We start from the raw sequence: 22,649 nt of genomic DNA on the forward strand, positions 1-22,649 counted from the left end.
AAGGCTGTTTCTCCTTTCCTTTCTGTTCATTTTCTTTTAATCTCCCTGAAAGCTGCACATTTTTTTGCAGTTCCTTCAAACTTGCCTTGGCTTGTTCCCCTTGGAGGAATGTAGTTTGGGGAATTTTTTTGCAGTTCCAAAAGAAACATAAAAGAGGAAGGCAAAGCAACACGCTTGAACTTGCTGGGTTTCCTAACATTAAAATTTAGATTTGCAGTATAATTGGGGTAAAAGTGGGACAATAACATATACAAGCATTTGTATACTTACAGTATGACATTCAACCTACTAAAATGTATTGAACCATTTGCTTGGTTTAATAATGCAAAGTTATTATGTAGAAGGCAGTTCCGCTGATTGCAGGAGGAATGAGAAAGTCACAGTGTTTAGTCATAGAGATCAGCCCAGTAACTTTGGCCCAGTGATTTACATATTTAAATAAATTTGATTTTCCGGTTGACTTCTTTAGGCTGTCCCCTTTTCAGACTTTAGGAAGAGACCTGAGCTTTAATTATTTTAATTGCCACTAATCATTATTTCTATACTGGATTCTAAAAAGAACCCAGAATGGCTACAACAAATTAGTAGGAAAAAAACAACAATATTTAAAACATTAAATTTGGAAATCTATACAGGGCTCATTTAAAAAAGCAAAAGAAAAGTAGTAGAACACCCAACCACAACTCAGTTTGATCCTGGCACAGTTATTCCATAAATGCCTGAACAGCTATTTGCTTGCCTTCTAAAATACAGTTTAGAAATCAACTTATCTTTCTAGGCAGAGATTCTGCAGTCCTCTGGTACTATAGCCTTCTATGTTTCGGCGAAAATAAGGGTGTTTTCCACCATATGCTATATTAAACATCCCAATTAAAAAAAGCAGCTACCAAAATGAACAAGGAATGAAGAGAAATAAACTCAAACTTTATTAAAAAGACAGGAGTCAGAAAAGGGAGAGATAAGATAGGGTGAGGGAATACATTATACAGAATTGGGAACTCTAGCCATCTGATCCTGTTATCTGATTACAGTTCCCATAGGAGAGTAATGCTGAAGGGGCACACTTTCTACAAGCTTGAAATAAAATTGTCAATGGCACAAAAGGTATAGTGGGAACTTTCCTCTCTCTTTTTTTCTCAAATTGCTAACATTCAAAATAACAAAATTTTTTTTTTTGCTTGATGGTTCATTCAGAACACACAAAAGAAGAACACAACATAATGCAGCATTGTTTTCTGGAGTTTACCAGGCCGTGTTTATGGGACTGAATGGAATGTTTAAGCTTGTCCAAACAACAGTGACCCGAAGAGTATTTGAATGAGCCCCTACATGCAAATACAGTGTGTCTCAGAAAGATAAAGAACCAAAGCAAGCACAGGAATTGTTTTCAAGCCTTTTGAAGAAGCTTTTAGCTGCTCTGGAAAATAGAATGCTGGATTAGATGGATCTTTGGTCTGATTTGCTAGATTTTTTTCCCCTGATTAATCCTGATACTCTATATTTCTATGGTGGAAGACAAATCATAGTGGAGAATTATAACCTTTCTACTTTGCTTGCTCTATTGTGCTTTTCTCAGTATCTGGCTGATCGCTAACGAAACAGAAGAGTGGACTAAATAATCCCTTACTGATCTGATCTTCCAAATGGAAATTATGGTTTAGAATGTAGTAAATTATGCAGCATGCTTTAAAAGCATATGTAACTTGAATATTCTTGGTATTTTTCTGCATGTCTCTACAGCGGCCAACATTTCTTTTATTTATTTATTTTCACTCATAAACTCAGCTAATGGTTACATTTCAGGTGCCAAAACAAAGTCTGGGTGTCTATTATTTTGTTTTCAAGCTTTGGCCGAGTCTTAGATTTTTCTTCTTTTTTTTCCACCTCGTGTCTTAGGTTAAGAAACAAATATTGGATGAAGAAATCTACTGTTCTCCCGAGGCTACAATTTTATTGGCATCTTATGCAGTTCAAGCCAAGGTGAGGCTTTATAATTGTTAGTTTGTCGCCTTTTATAACACATACGCACAGAGTGTTAATTAACACAGAAAAGGATCTGCTGAAGCTTAGTTAGAAATAGGAAGCAAGGTATATTTTTCTCCTCATCTGTCTCCTTTTTTAGTTTTTTTTTGCAGATTTCTTTAATGAGTACATCATTTAGATTTCAGGGGAGGTCAGTGGATTAAAATGCAGAGTGGAGACTGAAAAAAACAAAAAACCACTGTGGAATAAAATTCAGTTTAGACTGCAGAGGGCATTCTGAGTACAGACAGTTCTAAACTTATGATTGTTACTTAGTGAAGTTATGGCGGATCTAGCAAACAATGGGTTTACTTAACGACTGTGGCTTTCATTTTACAATCACAGCATTCACTTTATGACCATGGCATAAAATGTTGTAAACTTGAGTCAGTCATGTGGGTGACCCATTATACGACCATCATGACTTATGATCTATGGAACAGTCATAAGTTATGGTCTACCTGTAAAGTGATAGTTTTTCTTCCCTACCCCCCTTTTTTCTTAATTAAAAATAATTCTGCAGCATGCATTTGAGGAATTCCTGCATAAAGTCTTGTGGAAAACTCCCCCTTCTAGAAGAATGAAATATTCTGGGAAATATTAAAAATGCAGAATATTATATTTCCTGAGAAACATAGAATAGAATAGAATTCTTTTATTGGCCAAGTGTGATTGGACACACAAGGAATTTGTCTTGGTGCAAATGCTCTCAGTGTACATAAAAAAAAGATACATTCATCAAGAGTCAAGAATAATAAGGTACAACACTTAATAATAGTCAGGGTACAATAAGCAATCAAATCATACTAGGAAAAAGTCAATATAAATTGTAAGAATACAAGCGACAAAGTTACAGTCATACACTCACAAGTGGGAGGGGATGGGTGATAAGGAGTGATGAGAAAGTTAATAGTAATAGTAGTGCAGACTTTGTAAATAGTTGGACAATGTTGAGGGAATTATTTGTTTAGCAAAGTGATGGCTTTCGGGGGTGGGGGTGGGGCGAGGGAAGAGACTGACTGCTCTTAAAGACAGAAAGCAGACTGAGTCTTTCTTAATAGCCCCCAGGAGTATTTTGTGCCCATTAAGAAAGATTGGGCCAGCCTATTCAGAAACAAAAGACCTTCACCTCCAGCCATGGAATTAAAAATTTACATTCTCCTCCACCCAAATTCTAAGAACAGGACATGACCATTTAGGATTAGCCCACTACTATTTAGCAGAAGACACAGAGCTCACTACATTGCACAATTTCCTAAGTGCAGTTCAGATATTATACAACCCACCCACCCCCAGCAGCATTTCAGGACCTGTATAAAATCCTGGCATTCATCTAGCTAGTTGTTCAGCTGACCCAGGACTGCTGTTGTTTCTGTTCATCATTAAACTTTCTTTCCAATCAGACTCCATTTTATTTTATTCCCGGATTGGACCTGAACCAGATGGATTTTCCTTCCAAGAGTCTCCTCCTGACCTTTCCTCTTCCCTGAGTTGTCCTTCAGACAGTTAAAGGGGTGTGTGTGTGTAACTGTAACTGTTCCATCCTACCTTTCTTAGCACTGAACAGAGAGCTGCTATAACCACCCTTGCTAGTTACTGGCAGAAATCAGCCAGCTTTAGTCCAGAACTGAGTTAGATCAAATGAAATGAGGTAAAGTTTTGCCTTTCATTATCCTTAAATGTCTTTGGACATATAATATATAGTCCCAGTGAGATGTCATATTTGTCCCGTTATACTGCTAGTGGTGGTCTACCTATTTGGAGATGGCTGGGATTAAATTGTGGGACTCGGTGACACTACATGTTTATTGATTGATTGATGAAATTTATACTCTGCCCCAATGTGTTACAACTCTGGAAGGTTTATTAAATGAATCTATAGACACAAATATCATCAGAAATCTGGAAAAACAAACAGCAATCAATAAAAAGAACCCCATAAGAACACTACACTCTGTTGCCTACGTTGTTACCCATTCTGATGCAAGATCTTGGCACTCAATTTCAATAGGGCTGATGGTTTGGCACCAAAGCGCATAATGTTTTGAGAAACCTGTGAATCATGATCTATAAAACTGGTTTAATGATTAAGGTATTGTATACATCCATGCATTATTCAACAACCATTGTTATAAAAACTAAGGTTTATAGAGAATGGACAAGTCCAGCTTATGGACAAGCCCAACTTGGATGGTTTGATTACAAAGCCATACTACTAAATTATAGTTCTCTCTTTAAGAGGACATTAAGATATTCTTTTCCTAGTCATCGGTGCTTAAACTACAGCTGGACCCCTGCTTAATTGTGTTGGTGGAGTTGACAACAAAATCGAAAGGGGATCCATCAAGAGTTATGGCACTGGATTCTTCTTGAGCTGTAAACTAGGGTATGTTTGGTACTAACTGGTTAAATTTCAAGCATATTTTGTCAGTCCTAAAGAACAGGAAGGTAAAATTCTCAGGAAAATGATTTTTGACAGGTTTTTTTTCCTCTCCTGTAGAATTACATCATCCTTCAGATTTCACTTGTAAAAATCTTTTAGAACTTTAGCCATTTTTAATGGTTATTTTATGATCAAATGATTCAGTGTTTTCTCTCTCTTTTTTAAAAGTGTTAATTTAGATCTTATACTATGCTGTTAATTCTTTGCATACAGTCTTCTTCTGTCGACTCATTTGATACTTCTTTCCCTCACAGTATGGTGACTATGACCCAAATCTGCACAAACCAGGTTTCTTAGCTCCAGAAGAGCTTTTGCCAAAAAGAGTAAGTGTTTTCCTGGTCGTGAATAGGAAACCTCAGATACCCAAAATAGCAGAATTAGCCAGATAGGGAGCAACGGGTTTGCATGATTCATAAAACAACTACTTCCCAAAGACCAGCAATTTCTATTCGCCCTTTTTGGACAGATTGTTCCTCTCCTTGTTTTCTACAGAGAGTGGGAAATTTTAAAATTCTGATGCTCCTCAGTTCTCAAGCAACTATTGGAGAATGTGAATTCTTAGCTATGAAGGGAAGTTTCTCCTTCAAGATATCTTCTCCAGAGAACTCCTGGGTAATGAGCTCAGAACCGAGTTATAATCTGATGGTGTTTCTATTCTTCTTCCAGATAGAATCCAGACTGCTCTTCACAAAAGGGGAATTTATGACAAAATCAACCTAAAGTTAGCAGTGTTCTATTAAGTTGCCAACAAGCTGAAAGACTTCTGGAAATGGGAGACAGTTTGCTCAGGGGTGGGCTTCAAAAATTTTAGCAAAGGGTTCTCTGCCCAGTTGCTGGGTGGGTGTGGCCATGGTGGGCGTGGCCTAGTGGGCCTCCTGCACCATGGCGAGGGTGTTGTTGTTGTTTTTGCCCTCCTTAGGCTCCAGAGGCTTTCCTTGAGCTTCCAGGAGGGTGAAAACGGCCTCCCTGGGCTCTGCAAACTCTCTGGAAGCTGGAAACGGGCCCATTTCCGGCCTTCCCAAACTTCCAGGAGGCCCATTTTCTGACATCCCCAAACCTCCATGCACGCGCTGCACTTACCTGCATCCAAAACGGGCTGCCTGGGAGTGGCGGCGTGGGTGGAGCGGGGCCAGCCAGGAGTGGGATCTGGGGGTTCTCTGAATTACACAGAATCTTAGCTAGGAACTCTCCCGAACCCCTGCGAACCCCCAGCAGCACATCCCTGAGTTTGTTTCTAATCCTGCAACATTTTAAGTCATATATACTTCTGCAGGACTTTCCAGTTTGTCATACCTGCATGAACAAACAGCCTTCTTGAGGTTTGAAAAATAAATACTTTTTCCATTGTTTTCTTTTTGTTCTTTATTTTTCTTTTATCTAGGTTCTCCGTCAATATCAGATGACGCCTGACATGTGGGAAGAAAGGATTACTGCCTGTTATGCTGGACACCAGGGAATGGCCAGGTACTGCAGCACCCTTTGCTTTGTAACTGTAGTTTGGAAAAAAAGGACTCGCATCCATTTGCATCTGGTATGCGGGGGAGGGCAGTGACACACTTTCTGCCCCTTCCAAATTTGTGTGCAACACTGTGATGGAAGTTACACTCCTTCCATATTTTTGTGCAACATCATGACAAAAGGACAAAGGGCAGGGTTTCAGTTTCTATCGATTAAGGCATCAAGCTAGAAACCAGGAGGCTGTAAGTTCTAGTCCCACCTGTGGCATGAAAGCTGGCTGGGTGACTTTGAGCCAGGTGGCTCTCAGCCCATCTCACCTCACAGGGTTATTGTTGTGGGGAAAATAGGAAGGAGTTCATGGTGTTGAGTTATTTATAAAAATAATAAAAGTAGGATAAAAAAAATCAGGATGTCACAATACACATTTCATGACTTTGACACTCTGCCCATATTCATCTATTCTTTCCATGGAACATATTAGAAGCCAACCCTAACCCTTGAATTCACTTCTTGATACAAAGTTTGATCGAAACAAATGGGAACTCAGAAACTCATGTTCTCTCATCACTCTGCTCCTGGTTGTTGATCTCACCGCTAGGCAAGATGGGCGGCATACAAATTTAATAAGTCAATAAATAACTAGTTTTTTCAGCACTTCATTTAAAGTACTGGTTCCAGTCTTTTTAAGAGTAAACGCAACATGTCTGCTTAAAAATGATCTTTTTCGAGAATCTGACCATCACTGTTTGTGGCCTGCTCTGTCCAAAGCTTTTAGATGTTTGACAGATTGTCCTAAGAGCAGAACCTTTTACATAGCATTATCAGGACTTCAAAATATCCTTCCAGAGAAGGCATTTTTCAATTGGGGATCATTTAGCTGAATGTAAAACTTGTCCCAGCATATTTCCAATTTGTTTTTGATGCGCCAAGTGAAGCTATTTCTATGTCATGGTGGAATTATTGGGTCTGTCATCTGTACCTCTATAACTGTCTGGTTTGGTTCTGAAACCCAACAAGACAGACACAGGCTTCAGAGAGTAATTAGGACTGCAGAAAAAACAATTGCTACCAACCTGCCTTCCATCGAGGACTTGTATACTGCACAAGTCAAAAAGAGGGCTGTGAAAATATTTACTGACCCTTCACATCCCAGACAAAAACTGTTTCAACTCCTTCCCTCAAAACGACGCTAGAGAGCACTGCACACCAGAACAACTAGACACGAGGACAGTTTTATCCCGAACGCCCTCATTCTGCTAAACAAATAATTCCCTCAACACTGTCAAACTATTTACTAAGTCAGCATTACTATTACTATTAATCCTTCCATCCTTCTTTTCATTCATCCCCTCCCAGTTATGACTGTATGACTGTAACCTTGTTGCTTGTATCCTAACAATTTTTATTGACTGTTTCCTAGTATGATTTGATTGCTTTTTGTACCCTTATGACTATTATTAAGTGTTGTACCTCATGATTCTTGACTCTTGACGAATGTATCTTTCTTTTATGTACATTGAGAGCATATGCACCAAAACAAATTCCTTGTGTGTCCAAACACACTTGGCCAATAAAGTATTCTGTTCTGTTCTGTTCTATTCTATTCTATTCTATTCTATTCTATTCTATTCTATTCTATTCTATTCTATTCTATTCTTTTCTATTCTATTCTTTTCTATTCTATTCTATTCTATTCTATTCTATACCACTCCACTCCACTCCACTCCATTCCACTCCAATTGTCCCATCTACTCATGTGATTTGTATAGAGGCTATAGTGCAATTTGTAAACCACTTTGATTAGCAATGGTAATAAGGCTAGGCAAAAGTATTTCACAGCCCGTAAATACAGCCTGGGGTGACAGTAATATAGATCAATGTTTCCTTTATAAAACAAGAATAATTCTTTTCAAGTCTTTTTAAAAATAAATATCCCATTCTTCTAGATACGAAGCTGAGATGAACTATCTTAAAATAGCACAAGACTTGGAGATGTATGGGGTTAATTATTTTCCAATTGCTGTAAGTATGTATGATTTTTAATGCATCTGATTCAGATTTTTCTGACAGTCCCAGATGTTTGATTGTAAATCCTTTGTGCCCCAGCAATATTGCCAGTAAAAATAAAGTTATAGGTGTCATTCATAAATTTTGAGAGTCTCATCAGCATTGCCTGTTGGGACCTGGAGCAATTTGCCTGACTTAAAAAGTGTTCTCTGTTTTAAAATGCCATGACTCTTAAGCAGATCTCTTGGTCTTACATTTTTCAATGTGTATTCACGTTAGATAACATAAGGGTAAATTCTAGTTTATAGATGCCTGATGTTTGACTCTTTTGCATGAAGCAACGGGGAAGCAGCTACCAAGAGGCAAAAGTACTGGTTATGTACTTCATTGTAGTTGAGCTGCAGTAAGCATAATTAAATAAGACAATGAAATTCCCAGTTAAGGCAGGTGTTTACAGATATAGGTAGTCCTCAACTTATGACCACAATTGAGCCCCAAATTTATGTTGTTAAGTGAGAAATTTTTAAAGTGAGTTTTACCCCATTTTATGATTTTTCTTGTCACATTTGTTAAGTGAATCACTGGAGTTTTAAATTGGTAACATGGTTGTTAAGTGAAACTGGTTTCTCCATTGACTTTGACTCCTGAATCCAGCAACTGTCATAAATATGAGTCGGTTGTCAAGAATCCAAATGTAAATCCATGTGACTATGGGGATGCTGCAACAGCCATAAGTGTGAAAAATGGTCATAAATCACTATTTTCATTGCCGTTGTAACTTTGGTTACTAAACGAATTGTTGTAAGTCAAAGACTACCTGTATTTCTTGACTTACAACCATTAATTTACCAACTGTTTGAAGTTAGAACAGCACTGAGAAAGAGTCACCTAAACTGCAAGATGGGAAAGGAAGGGAGGGAGGGAGGAAGGAAGGAAGGAAGGAAAGAAAGAAGAAAGAAAGAAAGAAAGAAAGAAAGAAAGAAAGAAAGAAAGAAAGAAAGAAAGAAAGAAAGAAAGACTTACAATCAGTTCTTGCACTTATAGTACAGCTGTTGCAGTGTTCCTGTAATGACCCAGGGTGGGATACAAAATAAACACAGTCACAAAAACAGGTGAAGCCCCTTTTATTCCTTCATTTTGCTTCAAAGCTCCAAATATCATAGACTGGAGACAAAAAACTCCCCCACAAGCAGTTACGAAAAGGAGGAAATGCCGTTTAAACTAAAAATGCCTATAAATTATAAAGAGTAAAAACAACACAAACCACACTGAAGCAATTAAGGGAACCAGGCAAGATAAGGGCTTGAAGACATCCACAGATATCAGAACACACACTGGGAAGGACGCCAAACTCAGAGAGGAACGACAGACTAGAGATATTTCCACGCTTTGTTTCCAGCACTGGCCCATACGCATGTCCTTCCTTTTAACCAGTTCTCACAGCTGCAGCCCATGAAGAGGATCAAGGCCCTTTCTTCCCCTGTAGACCACACCATTCACGTCTCTCCCTTATCCTCTCCTCCCTTTGTGCCCTAGGATGGAGAGGGGATGGGCCTGGGTCTTCCTCTGACTGCCCGGCCTCCTCCACAACCTCCGGAGCCACACTTCCACTCCCTGTCGGCTATTCCTCCTCTCCCTCAGAGTCAGACTCCCAACGGGCATGACAGTTCCCATCATCATGTGATCAAAATTTAGGTGCTTGTCAACGGGTATGCATTTACGATGTCTGCAGTGTCCTGGAGTCACGGATAACCATTCCCAACCAGCTTCTCGCAAGCAAAGTCAATGGGGGAATCTGGATTCACTTAACAACTATGTGATTCACTTAACAACCATGGCAAATAAGGTGGTAAAATTGGGCATGACTCACTTAACAACCACCCTGTTTAGCAATAGAAATTTTGGACTTCGTTGTGGTCATAAGTTGAGGAATATCTGTGCCATGAACCTGGAACTATGAAATGTGCATTTTAGGTCAAATTAAGTTGTAATTGGTTGATGTCAGACAGTGAATATATTAACCAACAAAGGAGAATATTTATAGCTCAGGATTGAAATGAGGGATCCTTGGTGCTCTCTCAAGTAGGTTTTTTTCTTGCAGATGTCTCATTTACCCAAATAAAATGATATCATCAGTGTTAGTCAGTGCACAAGATGAATGTATTGATTTTAACCTTGGACTTCTCTGCAGCAAAGGAAGAATCATACAGACTTCCTGCTTGGGGTAGATGCCAAAGGGATTCATGTCTACAGCATCAATAACCGCTTCTCTCCTAACAAGTCTTTTGAGTGGAGCAGCATCCAAAATATTTCTTATTCTGATAAAGAGGTAGGTGGATGTGCCATGGCAGCAGTCTCCAAGCTTCCTGGCCTTGCAGATCGGCAGTGCGGTGGCAACAGGGGAGGGAGAGGGGATGATTTTTCATTGCATTTCTGCTACATATTTATGAAAAACATATCACTGTTTTTTTCTATTATGCCTATTTTTTATTATTTTGTTAGAATGGTTGTTTTTAATGCTATAGAACTTCCACGGGTCTCCAGTGGAAGCACATTTTGTACATATGCATCAGGGGTGGGATTCAAATTTTTTAACAACCGGTTGTGTGGGTGTGGCTCAGGTGGTAGGTGTGGCTTGGTGGTCATGTGACTGGGTGGACATGGCTTGGTGGTCATGTTGGCTGGGCGTGGCCAACTCAACATCACTCACATCAAGGCATGCATCTCCTCGACTGGCCTTTCATGACTGTGGGGATGCTGCAACAGTCATAAGTGTGAAAAATGGTCATAATTCACTTTTTTCAGTGCCATTGTAACTTTGAATGGTCACCCTGCAGAAGCAAAGTACCAGCAAAGGAGGGGGAAAAAACTCCAGAGAAGTTCCAGAGACAGGAAGTCTAGTCCTCCCAAGAATGTAATAAGGGTTAATGGAGAGGCAGTTTCTGTAAGCAACACCAGAATGTTTCCTTCCTACCTTCCTTACAGGATTAGGCCAGTAATTTCTTCTAACAATCGGTTCTCCGAACTGCTTAGAATGTAAATAACTGGTTCTAGAGAATAGGTGCGAACTGATAGAATCCCACCCCGATATGCATTTAGTATATAATCATTTTTAAAAAACACTGTCTTTTTTTCTTTCAGCTTATAATTAAACCTATTGACAAAAAAGCCGAGGTTTTCAAGTTCTTCTCCTCACAGCCTAAAGTCAATAAACTGGTGAGTGCTGTCTTATATAGAAGACAATCTGTGGAGTCCATGGTGCTCTCTGAGTTGGTTGTCTTCATGTAGACATTTCATTACCTGATTAGGTAATATCATCAGTGTGAGTGAATGTAGGCTTTGCTCTGTTTATGTATAGTAGCTTGTCCTGCCAGTGTTGGTGGGAGTGTGGTTCTCTTATTTCTGTCCCATTATAAACATGCCCCATTATAATAATGGCCATACCAATCTATGCTCAATTGGAACAAAGATCATGTGACACTGAATTGGACTGGCTGCCTAGACTTTGCTGAATGATTTTATTTTTAGTAATAACGATTCAAGCCATAAATGATTGTGAGAAAGTAAAAGGGGGAGTGCTTTTTTTCTGGCATATACCTATCTAGACATTAAGACATGCAGGGTAAGACTTGCTCCACTTCCTATAGCTAGGAGAGCCAAATTAGGTGGATATTTATTTATCTTACAGTGTTTATAGACTGCTCCAGTCAGAACTGCCTTTGAGCAATATACAGTTCCTACCTCTGTTACATGAACATGAAAACAAAAAGGCAAAATCGATAACATCCATCAAATCATATGCATAGAACTGGAAATACACCATACTCAAACAAAATAGAATTATTATTTATTGGTAGAAAGATCAATCATTCTCCTCAGTTCCTAGGGTATGTTGGAACAGCTGAATCTTTTGAAATGTTCTAAACATCAAAGGGGAAGGATCCATTTGGAATCTTTTAACATTCTCATTCAGGACTTAACATTTACAGCATAATTATGCCTTTGTCCCTTAAAATCTCTTGTCAGTTATCAAGATATGCACATGCTACATGCAAGTTCTGTACATTCCTTCATCAATCTAGAAACATAGCAACTTAGAAACATATATGAGAGAAACATGTATCTCTCCATTATAACAGTCCTAAATGAAAATTATCTTCTGTCAGGTCCAAGCCAAGTACAGATATGGAGGTTATCAATGGACCTTTTGAGGGCATTCAGGAAATAATATCAGAATGGGATGGCATTCTGTTTTTTTTTAAATATTTTCCTACATAGTGGTTGCTGAAAACCAAATCAATCAGAGATGAATTTTAGGTTTACCTGGAGAACTAAATTGAGTTTCCCTTTATACTCTGAATTTCCCAGACATATGTGACAGACCACTGAAGGAAACAGGATACTAGACTCCTCTTGGATAGTTCCAGGAAGACATTTTCTTTTCTCCTTTCTTGCAGATAATGCAACTCTTCATTGGAAACCATGATTTATTCATGAGAAGGAGGCGAGTGGACCCCATTGAGATCCAGCAAATGAAAGCTCAAGCCAGGGAGGAGAAAGCAAGAAAGAAGGTGACTCTTAGAACTGGTTCAAACGCTGAAGGATTTCACAAAGTTTGCACTCACTTCCAAGCTGCTCAGCTGGCAGAAAATGATCAGATATATATCATTATCATTATAATTCTAATGACTTTTTGCCACACTATATTGGTTATTGAGTCTCACTGAAAAATTAAAGTGGACAACGTGCTTGGAACATTGAGTAGAATTCAAAGAATAGAATATTTGGCCAAGTGTGATTAGATACACAAAGAATTTTTCTTCGATGCAGAAAATCTCAGTGTACAAGAGAGTAATAATAATCATAATAATACCAATACAAGAGGATAGTAGAGAAGGTGAGAAGGATAATAATAATTCTACAGCCAATCATTGTGGGGGAATATAGAGTACTGAGACATAAAGCAATACTGTGAAGGTTAGGTGTTCAGTAGAGTTATGGGAATGGCATGAAGGAGAAAAAAAACTGTCCTTGTGTCTAGCTGTTTTGGTATGTAGTACCGTATAGCAGCATCCGGAGGGAAGGAATTGAAACAATACATGTCCAGAATGTGAGGGGTCTGCAGTTATTTTTAAAAGAAAAGTAGATTTTGATCTATTTTGAATCCTTCTGTATATATAACGGTGAGAAGTTTAATACATGGGTTTTATTTTATTTTTTAAAAAAGTCAGGAACAAAAACCAGAGCTTCCTCCTTCTCTACTTTCTGATATTTTATTGTATCTGTTGTGCTGTTTGCTGTGCAGATTTTCCTACTCCAGAGAAGTATTCCTGGACAGTAAAAAAAACAAACCCTACACTACAAATAAATATGAAATCAGTAATGTAAACCTGCAGTTAATTTTTGGCAGATTGATTTGTAAGATGACTGGATAGGGTTTGCAAAGGATAGGTCCCAGCCCCTGGAAGGTTACAGTTGAAAAGTATGTACTATAAGAGGAGGACTGGAAAAACAAGAACAAGGTGAGCCTGGCTGCATTGCGTTGTGCAGTTCTTGCAGATGTCCAACCTCGCTCATTCCCCTCAGATGGAGCACCAGAGGCTGGCCAGGGAGAAGCAACTGCGGGAGGAAGCCGAGCGAGCCAAAGAAGAACTGGAACGACGCCTCTTTGAGGTGGAAGATGAAGCTCGGCAAGCTAATGAGGCTCTGGTGAGCATTGCTGTGGTAATGAAGCCTAGTGGTAGGTGGTCCAAGGGCTTCTGGTTTATTAAGTGTCTTCATTTTGCACCCACTTAAAATTTTCATTTCATTTCATTTCATTTATTATTTTATTTTATTTATTTTTTAAATTGATATGCCACCATCTCATTATCCACAGAGCCTCTGGGCAGCTTATCATATGAGATGCTTGTTTTTAAATTCTCTTCCAGCGCCGTTCAGAGGCAGCAGCAGAATTGCTGGCTGAGAAAGCTCAGATAGCTGAGGAGGAAGCCAAGCTGTTGGCTCAGAATGCTGCCGAAGCAGAGCAGGAGCGCCATCGATTGGAGTTGGCGGCCTTGAAAACCAGCGAGGAGAAGCGACTGATGGAGCACAAGATAAGGGAGGCCGAGCTGATTGCCATGAAGCTGGTGAAGGAGTCCGATCGAAGGTGACACTCCATGCTAGAAACTTAGTTGGTCATTCTGCATGTGCTTCCTCAGGTGTTTTTGATGAAAAAAATATGTGTACAGGTAGTCCTTGACTTATATGATTGGTCACTTAGCAACCATTTGAAGTTACAGCCTATCTGGAAAAAGGGAGTTATGACTGCTCCAAAGTTCCAGCAACAGTGTTCTGACTGTTTTATGATGGTTTTGCTGAAAACCGGAAGTTAATCCTAGTTTTTAGCAAGACAATGCCACAGTAAACAATGGATTTCCTTAATAATCATAGTATTTGCTTAATAATCACTGCTAAAAAGGTCATAAAATTGGGTCAGTCACATGGTCATATGTCAAGGACCTGCATTTCTGAAAGCTGCCTAGACTCTAGAAAACTCCTTGGATGTGTTTGTGAAGTCATCAAGAATCAGTTTTTTTTTTAATTTGTGACACATCTTGATTTTTTGGACTGTATCCTGCTGGCATTCTGGTTCCTGAATGTTAGAGGGATTCTTGGCAGTATAAACAGCAAAAGTTCATGCTTATATAAAAAAGTAATTTTAAAATTATATTTAAAGAAGTATTTCTAATTGTTTTTGATTGTAGTTATCATTAAACTGCATATTTAAATTACAAATTAAAATTTAAACAATAGTATTTAAATCCACACATTTTAAAGTTTTAAAATTGCACATGAATGTGGAAACAAGTGAATAATTACCTCTTTTCTACTAATCTCCCAATTATTTTCTTAATATTATGATTGTAATCTTTCTGTGTATAGAAAAAAAATCAGGAATTAATATGGTGAGATCCTTAATGAACTGAGGTTTAGCAGTTACCATGGTTCCCTAATAGCATGTATTCTCTTAGGTTTTGCTTTTGAGCCATGAGGTAGCCACAGAAATCCCATCTATTATCAAAGTTGACTGAAGCCTATTGTGCTTTCCGGGCATTAGTTAAGGACTGTCTTTGAGAAATGAGGATTGATTTGCTTATGATGATAATTTGGCTTCACAGGGCCAAAGAAGCTGAGCATTTAAAACAGGACCTACAGGAAGCCAGAGAAGCCGAAGAGAAAGCAAAGCAAAAGCTTCAAGATGTCAGCAAGTTTAACTCTCCTCCTGTGAGTTTTTTTTTCTTTTTAAATCATGATTGCTTCAGAGGTAGAATAACAACGATTTAATTTATCCTGCAAGAGGTAGACTCTCTTTCCATCTACTAAAGTTGTCTGGAAAGCAGAGAATCATGGGGAATGTAGTATTCCATTAAAAGTATCTCAACATCTTTTTCAGCTAGAATTATGGGGTGTCTTCCGAGGAAGGACTGATTAAAAAGGAAAATGTGAATACTTGGTGCTCTCTTTGAGTTTAATTATTTGTTTGCAGATGTCTTATTACCCAACTAAGAGATATCATTGGTATTGATGTTATTTGCAATGTTGTTAGCTGGTTGGGTAATGAAATATTTGCAAGCAGACAACCAAGTTTAGAGCTACATTCCTGAGCTACAGATATTCTCTCCTATTAAAAAAGGAAATATTTAAAGTTACCAAACATAGAAGGGTAAAATGATAGATCCTACTACATTGTGTTTGTAATTGATGCTTTCAGGGTAGAGAGTTTGTTAACCTGAGGCAAACTGAGGAATCTGTTTTCTACTAGACTAGAGCCTATCCACACAACTTCCAGTCAGATCTGTGCTTGGCTGTAATTATGCCATCCAGTGGTGTGTTTCTGTAACATTTTCTGCATAAATTCACAGTTGCATAGCACAATCCCACGTGTTCAAAATCTATTCCTAAACGATATAGGATTCAATATCATAGCTTTTTGTTTTTGTGGTCTTTTCTAGCATACTGTCAAATGTGTTTCATCTCTGCCTGCTGACACGAGGGACACCAGTGGTGACAAAGGATTTGTAAAGATGGATTTAAGGGATATTGATCTGAAGAGGCTTTCCTTGGAGATAGAGAGAGAGAGGTAGGATTGTCTTCCTGTAGCTGAAATAAGGCCAGGCAGATTCCAGAATCAGAATATTAATGATGTGCCCGAATGGAATTCTTCCCACTTTGTATCTTTATTCAGAAACTTATTTTGCTTCATGTTATATATTGGCAGGTATTGCTGCTCAGCATAGAAATCATATTCCCAATGCTAGAAATATTAGATCCCTTGCTAGTTTCTGCACATCTATATGAACTCAATGATCTCTTGCCATCAGAACAGAAGCTTTGCTTAAAATAGACCAAACTGAGGTAAAGGGGATCTTTTGAACTTTTTATCTGAAATCTGAGCAAAGGCTACTTCAGGAATCATCTCTTTCTTTGGCACATATGGGACAATTCATTTGCATAAATTGAGGGCTATGCAGCATAAATCTTCCCCTCTTCAAAGCAAGGATGGTGTGTCCTTTCTATGATTTGATAATCAGAGGACATGGACTTAAGTAACAACATCTGTGAAAACTCAAAATCTGAGTCCAAAAAAAAGAGTGCAAACACTGCATCTAAAACATACTTAATGTTTGCTAGATTATGAGTATACAACTTTTTTACCTGTAAGATCCACACAGGTTATCCATCAGTAGTTTGGGAGCCTCAAGTTTGAGGCAAACTCATCCCAAATTAGAGTATTCAATTTGGGAACTGTATTTGGTCCCACACATGGGACCACAGGTGTAAAGTACAGCTTTGTTAGGTTGATCCATTAGATCAGGGGTGTCCAACCTTGGCAACTTTAAGACTTGTGGACTTCAACTCCCAGAATTCCTCAGCCAGCAAAGCTGGCTGAGGAATTCTGGGAGTTGAAGTCCACAAGTCTTAAAGTTGCCAAGGTTGGACACCCCTGCATTATATTCTCAGGTCCTGAAATCTGTTCTTAGTCCCAGATACTAGTTCTGGGTCAGGTACTATTTTAATTATGTTCACAGCCCATTTGATTATCTCTACTCTGTTTACCTTTTTGTTTTGTCTGTGTTTCATAGGTTAGACTACTTAGATAAGAGTAGAAAGTTTGAAGATCGGCTAAAAGAACTCAAGACTGAAATCCATGCTCTCAAACTTGAAGAGAAACACGCCGGATTTCTTTCTCATTGGAACATAATCCTTGACTCTTTGGATCATTCATCAGAGAAGGAATACAAGGTTCCCATATAGTCAAGCATTTATTTCTTAAATTTGTAACAAATGCATACAAAAATAGCATTTTAGTACTCTTTCAAAAGTCCACTAGAAGTGTCTTCCTGGCACTTGCAAGCTTGTTTAAAAACAATGACTTTTCTTTTGTAATTTATTCCTGGATCTATGGCCGAAATATTTAGGACTGTCATAATGATTCCAGTGATTAAGACTGTGGACAATAAAAACTGGCAAGTAGGAATGGGTTTCACCTTTATTCAATGAAATTAATAAATATGGTCAACACTGAATACATTTTTAAAAGTATAAAAACTGCTGATGGTATGTAATGTTAGAAAAAGCTTTCTTTATTGAGAGATTACCTCTTTTCTCATGTGGAAGGAAGCAAACCATCTTAAAAAATAAATTGGTCTTAGTCATATACAGTTTAACAAAGATTTTACCACCTAACCAAACTGCTTTGACCTAAAGTACTTTAACTGAGTACAGTAGAAGTTGTTTTCCACCAGATTAAAGGTTTTAAAATTGTCTCTCTTATTCTGTATTAACCAATTGCAGCTTTTCAGGTTCTGCTGAAGGATGCTTTCTCAATCCCAGTATCTGATCGTTGAAGCAAGAAAGACCAGGCACTAAACTTGATAGTCTTGTGTATTTTAGCAGGAACACCAATAAAGGGTCAAAACAAGGCAGAGCCTGTGTTCCACACCCTCCTGTTTGCATAAGCTTCATTCTTATTTTCTCTGTCCTTAACCTTAAGCAAAATCCCCTAAGCTCTGGGAGATCTCCACAGGATGTTTTTCTTTTCTTTTTAAAAAATATATTTTGATTGAGTTTCTTTTATTACATCGTAAAACATCATGGTTTCAACAGCGTTCTTGGCATCTGTACAGGTTTTTGGTTTAAATATCATAATACATTATATTACATTTGTCTAATATTAAATAATAGCTTTAACTATGATTACTATTCTTATATCTTTATATAATTTACAAACTTTTGTTTTACTTTCTTAAGGATTATTTCAGTTAGGCTTTTTGCCTCGCTTCTTAGTTCGCCACAGGATGTTTTTCTTGTTGCCACCACTAAATTATTATTTGATTTAGAAATTATTTTCTACCTTTCCCATATTTGTCCTTTTAGCTGCACTGCACAAATCTTTCTCCCTTTCCTCTTCCTTCTGAATTACACAAATTTGGAGGTGGGGCTTGCATTGTTCTGTCTTGAATAGCAGTTGTTAGGGATACACCCTAGCAGAATGTGCACGGCAGTCAGGCAGGCAGGCAAATATGTGAGATAAACATTTTTGTAGCTTACACTCAGTAAAACAGATACACTGTGCTAGTTAAATAGTTTATTCCAGTAAGAGTCAAAAAAACAGTCCATATATCATTCACTAGTTCAGTCCGTTTGGGGATTATTCAGTTGCAAAGTCCAGTGTCGAAAAAGAGGTTAGTAAACTTACAAATATCAGTCCAGTATTATATCTTCTCGCAGTAAAGAAGTCAAACCTCCTTTCTTCCTTCGACGTTCAAAAACTCAGCAGCAGGGAACACGCAGTTAGCAAACCATCAATCCAGCATAGTCAGCAAATCCGGTAGGTTCTCTTGCTCCCTCTTATGGCGGTTTTACAACCGCACCCAAAATTACATGCTTTGCAGTTTAAAGTGACACACACTTAAACTTACTATCATAGTTTATATATATTATTTTACCCAAACTACGTTAGGTAACCTTGTTATTCCTAACAGCAGTTCTATCACCCAATCATCCCAACTTGTGAAATTAATCTTCTACATTCTTCTCCTGCTCCTGAATCTTTAGGTAACTACCCTTTCAGGGAGAATGACTAATAGTACAGTTTATGTAGTTTATCCCCATGAAGCTACTTTTAGAGATGCTTCAACCCGATCCGTTTTTTGAAGGTGACTCTCCAGAAGAAGAAAAAAATCACTTGAATAATATAATAATAATAGGATTCTTGTAGAATCCTGAGTTGATTTTATGTATTATCCAAGCCAATACAATATTCCTAAAGTTAATCATGGACATTATATATGTTCTATTTAAATTTTTTATATTCTGTAAGCCGCCTTGAATCGCCATGGGCGAATAGGTGGCAATATAAATTCAATAAATAAATAAGACTTCTGGAAATAATAATTGCATTTCACACAAGAGCATTTCAGTCCTTCATAAAGGGACAATTTCCAGACCAAGGGAGTTAAATTGGTTTTTTTGGCTTTCAAAATGTTTCGTGTTATCCTGAATAAACATAAAACCTCAATTAATGGCGAATATACTGCTTTTTTAAAGGCTCCTGTTTGGATGAAAACCCTCGAAGCAGACCTGTTTAATAATCTGCCACAGTCCTTTTCACCATCATGCCTGCTAAATGTGATTGAGAATACCATGCCCAGTGCAGCAACAGAAAACTCTTTTCCAACCCTTCCCCTGGTTATCAATAACATGGAAACAGGACACCGAAAGCACATTAAGGTAACCGGCTTGAATTTCATTTTCAGTATTCCATATGTCCTATCTACCAATCTTTTCCTTGGATTATGTGTCTGTATCTCGATGAAGTATTTATACAATAGTTGGTTCTCAAGATTTAGGTTAGCCCACTCTTTGAGCTTCTGCTCTGGAAACCACACGGATGCTTTGGGATACTTGTGACTGGACACAAAGTGTAGTTATTCCTTGTTCCTTATCTTCAATGTGCCATTGAATTTGGAAGTACTATTCAGCTCCTGGGTCCAGCTGACAGATCTACTCCCAGCCAGTCAGTCAGTCAGTCTATCATCCTTCTCTCACTAATTTCACATTCACCTCATCTGTTGTTGACTTCTTTTTCCATTTAATGTCTTTTCCCAAAGAAAAATCCAAGAATAATCAGTTCTTTCAAAACAAGTATTAAAGGGAACACGGAAGGAAAATACCCAGTCAATATGATAGCCATGCAATCAGAATGTTTAAGTCCCACAGTGAGATTTTTAACGATATATGGAGTTATCTTCTACCGTATCTCTGTGAGCTATTGAATGAGGGGGGAGCAGATAATTCTATGGGGGAGAGGGAAGAGTGAGAGGGAGGGAGGGAGTGAAGGAGGGAGAAAGATTTGTTTTAACGCCTTCTTCAAATACCAATACCTGTTGTATGTGAACATTTGATCCATTATACAACTGTGGTTTAGAAATGATTTTTTCACTTCTTGGCGTAGGAAGTGATGAGATTCCATTTTATTCCTATTCTAATATCAATTTTAGACTGCTTCTTTATACAGTTGTCTTTTTTTAAAGAAACATATCTTTTATTCTGTACCTTTAAAATGTTTCAACTGCGTCTGCTGTAAGTTATGTAATCTATTTGCCTTATACCCAAATATCTTTTATATTTTCTTTATGGCTTCTTAGGTCCAACAACACAAAACAGATGTGATCTATATCTGAAGCAACAGAATGACCAGATATCCAACTCAAGTTATCCATCCAAAGATTTCCAGACTACTTTCATATTCTGGGGGAAAAAATGCAGCTGCTGCTTAAAGCATAAGAATGGAAATATTTCTTTTCCATTCATAGGAAGTGGTGCTCATATTCTGATATAGAAATACCTAGGTAATACTAGCCAACCAGAGATCTAAGTCTGCAAATCTAATACACCTTACTATTTAATACATCATCTTGAAAGTAATTGAACATTTCTACTGGGTTACTTGAAAATTTGTCATGCCAATGTATGTTTGTAAGAAAAATCTTAAGAAATTCAAACAGATCTATTCTACTACGTTCCCAAAGTCAGCTCTATTAAGTTACTTGAGAGTTAAGAACTGAGTTGTATATTCATTGAAGAATTATGAACGTGCTGTTAAATTTCGTTAAAGGCAATGGGATTGTATCAATTAACTAGATTAAGGTTCTGTACATTTAGAATTTTTCATAAAAGTGGAAATGTAAATTTATGATGGTGAATATTTTTATTTTTGTAAAGTGTTCTACAATTATTACTTTGTCTTTCTGATTAAAGGACAAAATTCTAAACACCCAAATCTGTTTATTAAAACAGAATCAGTGGGAATGCTATATATGTCCTTAAGCCAAAACTGGGTTGGGCTTGTTCAGCTCTTTTGCTAAAAATAGAGCCTGATCCTATTCACACACTGAATGCTCAAATGTAAACAAAATGTATTATTCTGCCATGTAAAGAACTGCAGCCAGGAGTTCCTTCTGAGAACAGAAACTTAGGATCGTGCTCTTATTTAACTTGTATCCCACCCTACGATGAATGAGGCTTTTAAAAAAAATATGATGAAAAAGAGTTTGGAACAAGAAGTAAGGTAATATGCTTATTTTAATGCCGGTATCTAAATAAAAAAGCCTGTGTTTTATGTTTCTTAAAATTCAAAGCAACATAAATCTTCCATCAAACATTTTATTCTCTTCCTGTGAGAAATGAAACAGCAGGAAAATAAGCCAATGAATAAGGCTAGAAATAGGTTTGGTTTCCCTTACACCCCGCTATTGAAGACCACTATTGAAGCTTTCTTGGCACTGGTGTTCTTCAATTACTTGATTCCAGTTGATGTGTCAACTGGCTGTTCCCGATCACAACGGGGTCATGTCTTTTTCCTCACAGTAGCCATGCTTTCTTGCAATATTGCGCACATACAAGCTTCAAATGGCTAGACAGAAAACATATTTGATACATGCCTTGTGAGCTGTCCCATTGAAATGGCACCTGGCCTATACTTTTTATATCATTTACCCCAATACTCAGAATTACAGCAGTGTGGTTATCTTTAGTGTCACTTTAAAAAAAAATGATACTGGAAGTCGATTTCTGAATTGTGGAGGTACTGTGGGAATAGCAACAGTAATGACACTGGGAAAAAACTGATGTCTGGATGAGTTTTTAAAAGAGAAAATATTTGTCCCTATTGCTTAGTTTCTCATATTCTGCTTAACAAAGTAAAAAGCCAGTTGCAGAACTGAGTTAGGTCCTATCACAAGGACCAAAATTGCTTTCATCAACCTGAAGACTCTCTGAATTGGTAGATAGCTTCTCCCAGCATTGATAGTCTTGACCATGCTGGCTATTAAATTCTAGGAAATGCAGATACTTGGAAGGGCACTTGGGCTGGAAATAATGGACTAAATTTATGGATGGCTTCCTGAATTTGAGCCAATACTACTTGATGGGGAGCCAAAAAATTATGAGGTTCTGGAAGAGAATTCAACTCTTTGCTTCACATAGGAGAAATACAACTCAAAGATGATCCTACAATATAGTGTCAGGCAGATATATTTTTCAAGTCTTCCTTCTCCCTCACCATTTGCTAACATATAGCGGAGTCATCAAGGAAGATAACTTTACATATCCATGCCACATAAATGAGGCTGTAGGAAATTATAGTGCTTATCGCCAAAAAAAAGTGGAGGAA

The 22,649-nt window shown here is 37.8% G+C and overlaps 1 protein-coding gene across 2 annotated transcripts in view; it reads left to right on the top strand.

Annotated features, from left to right (window-relative positions):
• Positions 1-21,249, top strand: part of LOC113414538 (merlin-like) — a 30,366-nt gene extending 9,117 nt beyond the window's left edge. The window contains exons 5-18 of one of the 2 annotated variants that reach the window (XM_087958515.1): positions 1,897-1,980; positions 4,720-4,788; positions 5,847-5,929; positions 7,870-7,945; positions 10,122-10,259; positions 11,072-11,146; positions 12,388-12,501; positions 13,517-13,639; positions 13,861-14,078; positions 15,091-15,196; positions 15,925-16,052; positions 17,056-17,215; positions 19,523-19,705; positions 20,623-21,249. In XM_087958515.1, the coding sequence (XP_087814641.1) occupies positions 1,897-1,980; positions 4,720-4,788; positions 5,847-5,929; positions 7,870-7,945; positions 10,122-10,259; positions 11,072-11,146; positions 12,388-12,501; positions 13,517-13,639; positions 13,861-14,078; positions 15,091-15,196; positions 15,925-16,052; positions 17,056-17,215; positions 19,523-19,705; positions 20,623-20,658 (1,593 nt within the window). In that variant the 3' untranslated portion in view covers positions 20,659-21,249. Of the gene's footprint in view, positions 1-1,896; positions 1,981-4,719; positions 4,789-5,846; positions 5,930-7,869; positions 7,946-10,121; positions 10,260-11,071; positions 11,147-12,387; positions 12,502-13,516; positions 13,640-13,860; positions 14,079-15,090; positions 15,197-15,924; positions 16,053-17,055; positions 17,216-19,522; positions 19,894-20,622 lie in introns of those variants that run through there. The other variant, XM_087958509.1, reaches the window with a different exon arrangement.
• Positions 21,250-22,649: the final 1,400 nt, after the last annotated feature.

This window comes from Notechis scutatus, chromosome 1 (genome assembly GCF_049901735.1).
Source record: "Notechis scutatus isolate UNSWTSFEM ecotype Mainland chromosome 1, rNotScu1.2, whole genome shotgun sequence".
Classification (NCBI taxonomy): domain Eukaryota; kingdom Metazoa; phylum Chordata; class Lepidosauria; order Squamata; family Elapidae; genus Notechis; species Notechis scutatus.